We start from the raw sequence: 12464 nt of genomic DNA on the forward strand, positions 1-12464 counted from the left end.
TACTGCGCATGCTCACAACTCTGGGCGGTGCTGAGCGGTAAGAGCGAAGCTGCCCTCAGACTCGGCTCCCTGAGCCACGTGGGTTGTTAGGTTGAGTGGGTGAGGAGAGAGGGAAAGAAGATAATGGGGGAAACTAGAGAAGAAGAGGTTCAGTTAGTAAACTCGTTATCCCCAATCAAACAGGAGCACCACGAGGAGGGAGACTATGCCAGGAGACTTGCACCCAGCAACTCTCCTTCAACTCACCCACAATCTAGAGGAAATATGTACCTGTGGGAACCCAACTTCTAAAACCATCCTGCAAACAATTAACTAGTACTGTAGCCCTTCCAGGGGGCAGTGGTGTGACCTTTCTAGGTTATGGAACTGAGCAACGGACCTAATGGCTCTTTCTACTGCAACTTGCAGAAGCAACATCAAGTGGAATTCCCACTTGTTCCAGCTCATTCCCCCTCGAAGCTTTGCATACAGGGGTGCTGGAACAATTTTTCTAGTGAGGGTGCTGAGAGCCATTAAACCAAACTCTAAATCTTGCATATAATAGAAACAACTTCAAGCCAGGGGATCCTGCAGCACCGCTAGTTCTAGCACCTATGTTTGCATATTCAATTAAAAGGAAATAAACTCCAGCCTGTCAACATTCATGTTTATTTTTATATATAAAAGAATGATCAGGGCTATTTTAGTGGTTTAGTTTCAAGTTAATAAAATAGGAAATGTGTAATCACTAGTGGAAAATATGCAGTGTAAACATGTAATAATTAGAATAAGCAAGACTGGATATTGGCAGTAGGAGTTTAAGGTGGCTTATAGTAACTATATATTTGTTTAGGAACCAAGCATGTTCATTCCATTCCTAAAACACCAGTTAGGACCTCTGAGCTTTCCATTTTGAAGCATTTCATTAATATTATTAGTTAATTATCACAACCTTCCTGTGAGGTCAGTATCATAAGCCAAATTTTGCAGATGGGGAAACTGAGACACATTTAGTGACCATGCTCAAGGTCACATAGCAAGTCAGTGGGAAAGCCAGGAACTTACCGGTTCCTTACTTCCAGTCCCCTGGCTCTAAACACTAAACAGTGTTGTCTCAAGTTGGATATGTTAATTTAAACACAAGCCAAAATGGTATATGCTGGAAAACTGTAATAATACTTTCTTACTGAGCCACAAAGCTATTATTTATAATAAGTTTTGCAAGCCTATTTGTTACAGGAAACATTGGAGTCTTAAATTACTTTCCTCTTTTGAATTTTTTTCCTCTAACATAACAAATATTGCCAAAGTCATCTTTAAAAAAATGTAAGACAAGCAATGTTAAATTTAAATTACTTCCTCGTACATATGCATCTATATCACAAAAAGACAACACTTTTGGAAGTTTCAGAAGAAGTCAATGTTCCAACGGACCAAAGAGACTTCATTCTCTTCTCATCATTTGAAGAGGTACCCCAATATGAAGACTGAGACACATTAGGACATTCTGGGGAAGGCTGTACTTTCTGTGGATAGAAGACTTCCCTCTTGGGACCATCAAAATGGCACTTTTTATCTGGGCTAAACTTACTTAAAAGAACAAATTCTTTACCCCTTAGTGATATAAAATTGGGGTTAGACAAGTAGCTACCTGACCCTCAACTGACATAAAAATATTGCAGCACAGATCTAGTTCTGTTCATCAAAGCTGCTTGCAGTACGTAACCGAGCTGGAGAGGGAGTCTTCGGGTGAGCCATCTGTTAAAATAAGAACCAAGTTAGAATTTAGATTTCAGTAACAATTACATACTTACTAGTGGGTAATTCTTATTCATCGCATCCTAAGTGTAAGTGAACACTAGTCCAAGAGGATTCCTAACATGTATAACATTTTTAATCCTCAGTTTCTTTCCAGTGTCAGCAGCAGTCTTATTTTTAGCTTATTGTTTTTTGGGTATTTTTGGTGCTCAAAAAGCTGCTACCACCACAACAGTCATAGTCTTTGAGAACCTCTGCATATTCCCACTTGTGGGGTGTACTCCTGCAACCAGTGAGCCTCAGAGACATCTGGAAAGCAGCACCCTAAATAAGCCCCACCTCACATGAGCCCCAAATGTTTGCAATCAAAGTTATAGAAGTGCCATCCAACTCCTATCACCTCAGCTCCTCCTCCTAAATTTTAAAATCCTCTGAGAAAAGAACTCTAAGGGAGAAGGGAACACGGGGAGACTCTGCACATAGGAGGATGCAGAGGCCACATTGATGAAGAATCTCACCTGCTGTGCATCTATTTTGAGAACTTGATTATGCTTTGAATTAAATTCCAAGATTCAAGTTTGTTTTGTACGCTACGAATAATATTTAGCACTTCTAGCATTCTTTATATTCTCAAAGTATTGAATATACATTAACTAAGTGGTAGGTAGCATGAGGCAGTAGACTGGGTATCAGGAGACCAGACTTCTACTCCCAGCTCTGCTCATGACCTCCTGGCTGATCTTGGTCAAATCACATCACCTTTCTATGGCTGTTTTCTCATCTGTAAAATGGGAATAATGACCCTCCTTTATAAACCACTAAGATCTATGGGGGAAAAGTTTTATTAGAGATAAGTGTCACTATTATGAGTAGTAAGTATCAGGGGGTAGCCGTGTTAGTCTGTATCCACAAAAAAAACAGGGAGTCTGGTGGCACCTTAAAGACTTACACATTTATTTGGGCATAAGCTTTTGTGAGTAAAAAAAGGAGTTTTTTACCCATGAAAGCTTATGCCCAAATAAATCTTTTAGTCTTTAAGGTACCACCTTACTTCTTGTTGTTATGAAAAGTAGTAGTAATTATGGGCTCAGCTGCATGAGGCACCAAAAGCGTTCACATCCCACTGCCAAGCTATATAGCTAGATGACATTTTGGAACAATATCTTATAATGGGCTTTTAAAACTCCAGCCAAACTTTATGCAACAAGAAACAGACTTAAACACAAAGTCTTACCTGAAATTTGCGCCTCAGTGCCTGTGTCATTATTGGAGTCAATCCTGTGCCAGTTTCCATGTTCTCTTTGTTAGTTAATGGAGTTCCACCAGGACTCCTGAAGAGATCATAAAAATGGTAAGGGGCATTATTCTTAAATTTCTGATTAGTTAAAAAACAAAAGAAAACAGAAAGAAAGTTACCTCTGAATATTGACTTTCTTAAGATGTTTTCTAAGGTCTATTTGATTTTTGCTGGGAGTGCTGATAAAAAAAACAACAAAATGTTAAAACCAACATTTTTGAAGTACTATCAATGCTGATTATTATTCTGAAAATATACCATCTTTTCCCTGTTTGACATCAAATAATGTAGAAAGTTCCTTACATTAGGAGGTTTGTAATGGGAGCTGGCAGGAGCTTGAATTTAGGTCTCAGATTAATACTTTGTAAATCTGAGACTGTAATTAATGCCCTGTGCTTCTTCATTGGTGATCCTCCCTAAAATTAAAAAAGAAAAATGTTATCAAAAATACATTTTAAAAGCCCCTACAGAACATACAATCTATTTAATATTTATACCCTGCATGTTTTTAGTGCACTATGGCTCATCAGCTGTTTTGCATCATTAAGATTTAATGTACCATAGACAAAAATAGCCATTTTATAGAAGACTCCAGTGCACACATTGTACAAGGAGAAATATCCATATATGGTTAAAATTCAGAAAGCTACAGGAATGCTGGATGCTATTACCCTAAACTAAAAAGGAACACACTATGCATTAACCCTGGCTCTCTCTGTGGCAAGTCACCTCTGCCTCAAATTCCCCATCTGCAAAGTTAGGATAACAATATTTACTCAAACATCTTACTGCGAATTTGGAGATAGGATTAATCAGTCGATGAGCCCAAATTCAACTTTGGTGTGAGCCCACTCAAGTTTCTGAATGAACTCTACATAAGAGATGGATTTCATCCAATGTCTGCAGAGCGCACTGAAGGTTTATATAGATCTGCTAACTATGATTAGCTGATCTCTAAAATCTGTCGTAATGTATTCACTGAACTACTTTATTAATTGGATTTATCATCATTACCCCAAAATGTGTTGTCTAGAACTATAAAGGGCAACATAAGCAAAAGAACAGAGTAGCTACGAATATGAATGAATTATTTAAAACAACATCACACACATGAGATGGAAAAGATCAAAGGGCATAGCATATATTCAGCACTTCAATAGGGAATATTCCTTGAGGCAGGAATAATAGGTGTTGCTTAAGTTTATTTTTAGGAGAATGTTTGCGAGTTGAACTGTCAAATGCAATTTTTCAGCTAACCAGAGTACAGGCACTAGCCTTGGTTAAAAACGTGGCCTGAAAAATTCAATGCATGGCTCTAAATGAGAACAAGAGACGTTTTGCAGAAGCCAGGAAAGATCAGGAATATGATTCTGGTCTCTACAACACAGATTCTCAAAAGGTATTTAGGCATCTAACCCCCACTGATTTCATTGGATCTACAGCTGTACACCAACTGAGGCTGAACAAGGATATAGGTTTCTGGATTTAGCAAATGTTTGTTTATTTAGCCATTAGTAGGGCCCTACCAAATTCACAGCCCATTTAGGTCAATTTTATGGTCATCAGATTTAAAAAAATCATAAATTTCATGATTTCAGCTATTTAAATCTGAAATTTCAGTGTTGTAATTGTAGGGGTCCTGACCCAAAAAGAAGTGGGGGGGGGGCAGGGGTTGTAAGGTTATTGTAGGAGGGGTTGCGGTACTCCTACCTTTACTTCTGCGCTGGGCAGCTGGAGAGTGGTGGCTGCTGGCCGGGAGCCCAGCTCTGAAGGGAGAGCCGCCACCAGTTGCAGCGCAGAAGTAAGAGTGGCATGGTATGGTATTGCCACCCTTACTTCTGCGCTGCTGCTGGCAGAGCACTGCCTTCAGAGCTGGGCGCCTGGCCAACAGCCACTGCTCTCTGGCTGCCTAGCTCTAAAGGCAGCACAAAAGTAAGGGTGGCAATACCACAACCCCCCTAAAATAATCTTGTGACCCCACTGCAACTCACTCTCTTTTAGGTTAAGACTTCCAATTTGAACACTGGTCTCCCATGGGAAATATGTATAGTATAGGGTAAAAGCATACAAAAGACCAGATTTCACGGTCCATAATGTGTTTTTCATGGGCCCTAGCCATTAGTGGCAAACGTTTCTGATACGGTCCTGGGAAACCAGGAATTATTTTTGTTAGAACAGAACCTCAAGACACAAATCCTGGATATAGTGCACAGTCCAACCAAATGGACTACGCACTGAGAGCAATCTTTCCTCACACTCAAGCAAAGGAGTTGCTTCACAGCTACTGCTCCAGACTTGAGGGGAGAAAAGGTTGTATGTCTGCTCAGCAGAACCATTAATCCTGCACTCAGATCCCCAGTGTCCACAGAGCCCCTATGGAGCCGGGCTACCCAGTATGTAGGGGTTCTACAACTGCTGCATGAGGCTCCTGCCAATACACAGTGGAAGACATTGGTTTGATAGCAGGCAGGATTTGCCCCAGAACAGCACTATCCAGTTATACATGGCCTTTGGTTTACCTGGTCTCTTTCTGTGTACTTCTGTGTCTTCTTTAGTTTCACATTCAGGAGATCCTTGAGAGATATTTGTATGGGCCCATCTTTTACGGATGTAGCCTGAAAACAAGGGGAAGTGGGAACGAAGGGTAAAATCAGCAAATTGTGTGGCTCTCATAAGACACATTTCCCTCACTTCATAACAAAATCCGTCAAAGACCAACTGAAGAAATACAATAATTCCATTACTCCCTACCTGAAGTGCTTTTGTGCTGTTGCCCCTTTTGAGTGGTAAAGGTGCAGATAGTGGTGGTGGTGGGGGAAGAGGAGGTGCTGGAGGTGGAAGAGCAGATGCAGGTTGCAGCACTCCTGCAGAAGGCAGAGATACCGGGTCTGCCAACCCAATTTGTGCACAGACAGGAACAGCTAGTAATGGTTTATTACATCTTTGGCAAGGAGAGTTTTCTGAGGAACTAACAACAGTCCCACTCATCTGAGGAGAAAAAAAAAAAAAGACAAAATAAAGAACATTAAATTAACTGTTTAAAGAATAGGAATGTTTAGGGAATGGAGTTCCATTGATCCAGGATGCCCGGCCCATGATTGTGCCTGCTACTGAAGTGATCATCAAGCTGGCTAACTGCTGCCTCCCAGCCTCAGAGTGGCAGCATTTCAGTGATGCTGTATGCGCAGGGCACATGAAGTGATTTGCAATGAAAGGTGCAAAAGCAGTGGTTCTCAACCCAGTGTGCTTTTCGTGTTTTGAAGAGCTCTGGCAGTCGGCCCCAGGTGGCTGGGGCTCGTGCAGAAGGGCTGTGCACCCCAGGAGGTGGGGATAAAGGTGACAGCTGGAGCACTGCCACCCGGGGTCTCTTTCCCCCTGCTCAATATCTCACCAGGAGGCAGCCCGGGCTCAGCCCCTCCAAACCCCAGTCCCTCACCTAGTGGGGCAAGGCTCTGGCTCTCAGCCTCAGGGTGGCAGCAGCAGCACAGAAGTAAGGGTGCTAAGTCTGCTCCTATTGTGCCTCAAAGCTGGGCACCCAGCCACTGCTCTCTGTTCCGCCTGCAGAGCTGGGTGGCAGTATATGTACTTTGGGGGAAGGGGAGGGTAAATGACTACAAATAAGGGGGGCCCAATCAAATAAGTGTGAGATCCACTGAGCTAAAGAAATGCAAGATATTTTTTATTTACCCAGGCCCTATAATTTCCAAACCTGAATTTATACATTTCTCTAGCAATTCTATTCCATATTAGGGGTGGGATTTTCAAGAACACCGCTGTGACTTGGGGGCACAAGCTTCATTGTCTAAATTCATTTGATCATCAAAACTTAGAGAGCATTCCCTACTTTTGTTTATATGTAGTGTGTGACCCATTTATATCCTACTAAATATCATCAGGGGAAATATTTAGGCCATAATAATAATAGCTCCTTTGTCATCAGGGAATCTTATGGGCTGGAGAATTTTTAAAAAGGCAGAGAAGTTCAACCAGTGATTCAGACCCCACTCCTGCAACTTCTTCCATTTCACCAGTTCCCTGAACCTGTGTGTAGCCACCTAAATTTGGTGGCAGCTCTATAAAGACATAGTGGTCTCTGGATAGAGCAAGTTACAAGGCTGCAGCTTTCATTTCAACAGCATCTTTTACTACAGAAAATTACTAACAGCCATTATAGCCAAAACACAGTGAAGATCTTTTTAGAAATAAATTATTATTTTTTAAATATTTTATCTACCATTGTCGCATATACCATCTTCAGCCATTGGAAGATGGAGAGATGGAGCAAAACATTACTCTATTTTTTCCAGTTTGTGTACTTTGTGCATTTAACAATGCTTTGCTGTGTGTAGAATCAATTTGGCACATAGAGTCCCACTGACAGATCAGGGCCTTATTGAACCTTTTTGAGCAGGTCTTTCACACAGTAGTAGGGGAGAGAAAAGATACCTTTGAAGAATAGGAAAGTTTGGTTGTAAAGCCACAAACACTGACAGAGAGATTCAGGGACACATGTACAACCTGAAGACTACTTTTAATACAGTATTTATCAAATTGACTGGATTTAAAGATAATGGTGTCTCTTCAGTAGCATACACATAGCACAAACACTTTTAGTCTCCATCACTGACCACAGATCTTTAATAGCTTAGGCAAGTGTTATTAAACCTTTTTGTGGATCCCTACAAAGTTTTGAATGGAGATGCGAACCCTGTTAGAAATCTTAGGAATAGTCTGTGGACCCCCAGAGTGAAAACCACCAGCTTAGCAAATATGAGAAAAATCACACTGCTAATGATACTAACATGTGACTGACCTGGATCACTCCCTGTAGTCTGGAAAATTCAATTTCCAGCTTTTCCACGTGTTGCTTCAGCATGTTCAGTTGCAGCAGGTAGAGTCGTGAAGGAAATATGGTGTCTTTGATGACTTCAAAACTCTAGGCATCACAAAGAAACCAGAGGACTATTTTCAGAGTTAAACACAATGGCTGAAATTTCAAAAGTACCAAAGTGACTTGGGAGCACAAATCACATTGAAAGTCAGTGAAAACTCTTCTGATTGTATTCAGTGGCATTAAACAACATGGATAGGCCATTTCAAATTTGCTGTCATTTTTTTCTTTTCCCATCCTTTGATCAGAGTACACCAGAAAAGCAGACCTGCTACATTCATAAGATCTCATCTTACAATTTTCTAAGTTTGAATGTTACAAATGGCTGCAAACTGGTAGACCACGAGGAACCGAAAGATGGACCACATTTCTTTGGAAAGGTGTTGTCCTGCAGACGCTCAGTAAGATTTCAGATTTTAACTCTGAACTCTATAGTATGTTTTTTGTCTGACCCAAAAGGGGCATGCACTAACATCTCCTAGGCTATTAAGAGTTGTAAGCTCGGTCCTATGTGATTGCAAATCCTCCAAATATTGCATTCAAGTCTCCAACTTCACATACAATCTCAATGTCACCTTAATTTTGGGCATTTTTACCATACCTATTCCCCCAGCAGATACCCCCCACTTGAACCTTAATAATTCCTTCCAAACTTTTCACTAGACATAGATTCTCCAATAACTACAATTGAATTTTCGCCTTTCTTTTGGAGTTAGGTGCAGTACACATGCTCACAGCACAATGGTAATCTCAGACAGAAATAGAGATTTAGAAAATATACCTGTGCAACACTGTTCTGGCACCACCAGTACAAAGACGATGCTGTCATTGCCAAGGGCCTTACTGCATCCTTTACACTGGGGAGGACTAATGGCCAGACTGAGAAAGTGCTACTTTGGCTATGGGGGGGATTTGGAGGAAGACCGTCCAATAACCTGTGAAAGAAAATTTCAAATTTAACTTTACAAGTCAATAAATCATTTTAGCCATCCAAACATGTAACAGTGGTCAATCAGTTGGTCATTTAGAAGTATCAATATAACAGGTGAGTTTTGAGTAAACATCAATGCAAGGGAACAGGATGATAGGAAAATTTGTGTTACACTGTACGGAACATTCGTGCCCTGGCAAAGGAATAAGATCTTCCCAATAGGTTTCTTCAGGCTCCAATTACTGAGATTTTGTAATAACTCTTTTCCAACCCCCTTTCCTGACGTATTTAAAATTAGATTGGATAGAAAGGACACTGGAAGATGTACAAGAGGGAACAATTCTGCAGCAGTCAGGCCATGACGTAGATAGGACTCAACAAATCTCCTCCATCCAATTTCCATGATTCAGTGTACTCTTTGGAACTACCAACAGACCTATGAACTGGGTTAATGAGAAAACTAAATGTAATGTGAGCTTACCTTTGAGGGAGAGGATTCAAGCACTGCAGTTTAGTGACATCTCCCTTCTTGTTCATTACAAGTTTTGCTCGGGCCCGCAGCTTCCGCCGGCGTTGCTTATACTTTGCCATTATTTCTAGGGAGCCAAGTTCAAGAGTAGTTCAATCACTCTACAAGATTTTATAATAGGCACCGCATTTCAAGAAAGATGTGAAGAAATTGGAGAGGGTCCAGAGAAGAGCAACCAGAATGATTAAAGGTCTAGAGAACATGACTTATGAAGGAAGGCTGAAAGGATTAGGTTTGTTTAGTCTGGAAAAGAGAAGACTGAGAGGGGACATGATAGAAGTTTTCAGGTATCTAAAAGAGTGTCATAAGGAGGAGGGAGAAAACGTGTTCATCTTAGCATCTAAGAACAAGAAGCAATGGGCTTAAACTGCAGCAAGGGAGGTTTAGATTGGACATTAGAAAAAAGTTCCTAACTGTCAGGGTGGTTAAACACTGGAATAAATTGCCTAGGAAGGTTCTGGAATCTCCATCTCTGGAGATATTTAAGAGTACGTTAGATGGTCTAGACAGTATTTGGTCCTGCCATGAGGGAGGGGACTGGACTTGATGACTTCTTGAGGTCCCTTCCAGTCCTAGAATCTATGAATAATCCTGCTTTTATTAAAGAGCAGAGCAGCCGCAAGAAGTTGGAAAAGATGAGGGATGCATGTCAATAATCCCACTTCAAGATATTTGAAATTGTCTTGTTTGAACAGAAGTAATGCTTAGAAACATTAATTATTACCGCTTTTAAAGTATTTCTGTGATCACCTGGAGAGAGTTTGTACATGTTAAGACAGCTGATAAAATGATGTTGAAACTGACATTTTAAACTCTCCCATTTTAAACCATCCCATGCCATTGAATTTTTGACAAGGAATATTGGGAAAAGGGGGCAAATCATAGATTTGGTAGAGGAAATCATATAATTCTGCACAAGATATGGAAATATAATATATCCAGGACCTATGTAAAATGCACCGCTTACTCCATGGGTGCCAAGAGTGACCTCTTTGTCCTTCATGGCACAGGCCTGTTTTGAAAGATGTATATTCTCCTTGGCTTGTTCAATCTTCCTCTTCTCTACTGAGAATGCCAACAAGAGGTCCCTAATTGTGTCAGTTCTGGTAATGGTTTTGTAACATGGATACCTCTCTACTGAAAACCAGATTGAAAAATATCAACTCATTATACATAGCCATTCCCACCTGATGGCTATTTGTTGAACTGCCAATCACTACTGACAGACACTTTTATTTGAATTGGTGCCCTTAAGGCAAAGCCCACCTCCATCCAACAAACATGCATGTTAATATTTTTAGTTTAATTGTTTTAAAATAAGAGAATTTAGGCACAGGTTCTCTAATAGGATTACCTGGCTTCTGCTAGCTATGGCAAGTGAATGCCTTTAGTTTGAATTTTTGTAAAGATTCTTAGAAAGACAAGGTGGGTGAGGTCATAACTTTTAATGGACCAGCTTCTGTATTTGGGACTGACACGTCTACAGTTATACTGCACATAAAGGTTATGAGAGACCGGAGTACAGTTTCTTATGATGTTCTAAATGAGGAATTTTGGAGCTATCAAAATATTGCAGCTTATTAGACATAGGGGCGGTCAGGGGACAAGGAGCAGGGTGGGTTGGATGGGTTGGCAGTTCTGAGCGGGGCAGTCAGGGGGCAGGAAGTGGGAGGGGGCAGATAGGGGGCAAGGAGCAGGCTGTTTGGGGAGGCATAGCCTTCCTTACCCGGCCCTCCATACAATTTTGGAATCCCGATGTAGCCCTCAGGCCAAAAAGTTTGCCCACCCCTGGTCTAGTGTATGTATGGGGATCTGCAAAGCAATTTGGGACCCTTTGCAGCAAGAGGTCCCACAATAACATGGCTATTATTACAACTAGTATGACTATTCACGTGGCAGCCAGTCTCCTCTCAGCTTCAAGTTAGAGAAGAATTTTATTGTGGTTAAGATGCCAGACTGGTGCTTACACGGGGTTCAATTTTTCCAGCTGTAAAATGAAAATAAAATCCTTCTTTTCTCCCACCCTTTGTTCAGCTTGCCTAGTTAGAGGCAGGCTCCATGCCTTACTCTGTACAGTAGAACCTCAAAGCTATGAACACCTGGAGAATGGAGGTCATTCATAACTCCGAACAAAATGTTATGGTGGCTCTTTCAAATGTTTAAAGCTGATCGTTGACTTAATACAGCTTTGAAACTTCAGTATGCAGAAGAAAAAGGCTGCTTTCCCTTTATTTTTTTAGTAGTTTACATTTAGCACAGTATGGCCCTGTATTTGCTGCTCCTGCTTTTTTGGGGGGTGGGGTGGGGGGTCGCTGCTGCCTGATCGTGTATTTTTGATTCCAAATGAGGCATGTGCTTGACTGGCCAGGTCATAACTCTGCGGTTCCCCTGTGTATGTGTCTAGCACCCGGGCCCTGAGACGGTAGATAACAGATAAGTAGGTCCCCAGACTGCACTGCCTCCCCGCGGCATGATACCCACCAGCCTAGCAGGGCACGCATCACTCTGGGAGCCTCCCAACGCCCTCAAGCTTTCCCCATAGCCCTCCCCCCCACGCTTTGACCCCCTTCACTACCCACCCTTGTACCTCAGCCACCCGGGTGGGGGAGGGTGACCAGTCAGCTCGCCCCCTCCTTCACTTACTTACCTGCTCATCGGTCCAAGCAACCGCCCTGCAATTCAAAAATCGCTACACCAACCACCCTAAGCCAATCGCAACCCCGCTCTCTTCTGCCTCCCACGGAGCCCGACACCCGCCCTGAGCTATCCAAGCTCTGATTGGTTACAGCGAATTCAGGTCCAGCCAGTCGTCGCCAAGAGTGTACATGATAAGGAGAGAGAGGGGAGAAGAACCAATGCCAGCATAGCTCTCATCTGCTATAAGCACCTCCTGCGCATCACGAAGAAAAGATGCCTCTCGATTGGTTGGAAGGGTTTCACCTTAACCAATCAGTGTGCCAGAGTGTTTGTTTTACAAAAGACCAATCAGATTAAAAAGTGGGAGGGGAGAAGCTAATAACAGAGCAGTGGACAAGGTAAACGAAAAAGAGGCATAGTTCCCCCGCCCCCTGAAATAGAC

The 12464-nt window shown here is 41.9% G+C and overlaps 1 protein-coding gene across 1 annotated transcript; it reads right to left on the reverse strand.

Moving 5' to 3' along the window:
• Positions 1-629: 629 nt before the first annotated feature.
• On the reverse strand, positions 630-12107 carry PRR11 (proline rich 11). The gene is made up of 10 exons (XM_032784967.2): positions 12033-12107; positions 9338-9452; positions 8707-8860; positions 7848-7970; positions 5786-6022; positions 5554-5649; positions 3338-3450; positions 3154-3213; positions 2972-3068; positions 630-1737 (listed from the first exon to the last, which is right to left on the reverse strand). The coding sequence occupies exons 2-10, from the start codon at positions 9445-9447 to the stop codon at positions 1669-1671; spliced, it is 1059 nt and encodes a 352-aa protein (XP_032640858.1). The 5' UTR covers positions 9448-9452; positions 12033-12107; the 3' UTR covers positions 630-1668.
• Between the last annotated feature and the right edge of the window lie 357 nt (positions 12108-12464).

Source organism: Chelonoidis abingdonii, chromosome 20 (assembly GCF_003597395.2).
Source record: "Chelonoidis abingdonii isolate Lonesome George chromosome 20, CheloAbing_2.0, whole genome shotgun sequence".
In the NCBI taxonomy this organism is placed as follows: domain Eukaryota; kingdom Metazoa; phylum Chordata; order Testudines; family Testudinidae; genus Chelonoidis; species Chelonoidis abingdonii.

What these genes read in the sequence shown, in the direction of transcription:
- PRR11 (XM_032784967.2), bottom strand. Translation starts at nt 9,447, where the DNA reads ATGGCAAAGTATAAGCAACGCCGGCGGAAGCTGCGGGCCCGAGCAAAA. An exon ending in AGTACACAGAAAGAGACCAG is followed by an intron (nt 3,451 to 5,553) that starts GTAAACCAAAGG and finishes TTTTAATTTTAG; the next exon opens with GGAGGATCACCAATGAAGAA. An exon ending in CACTGAGGCGCAAATTTCAG is followed by an intron (nt 1,738 to 2,971) that starts GTAAGACTTTGT and finishes TTATTTTAACAG; the next exon opens with ATGGCTCACCCGAAGACTCC.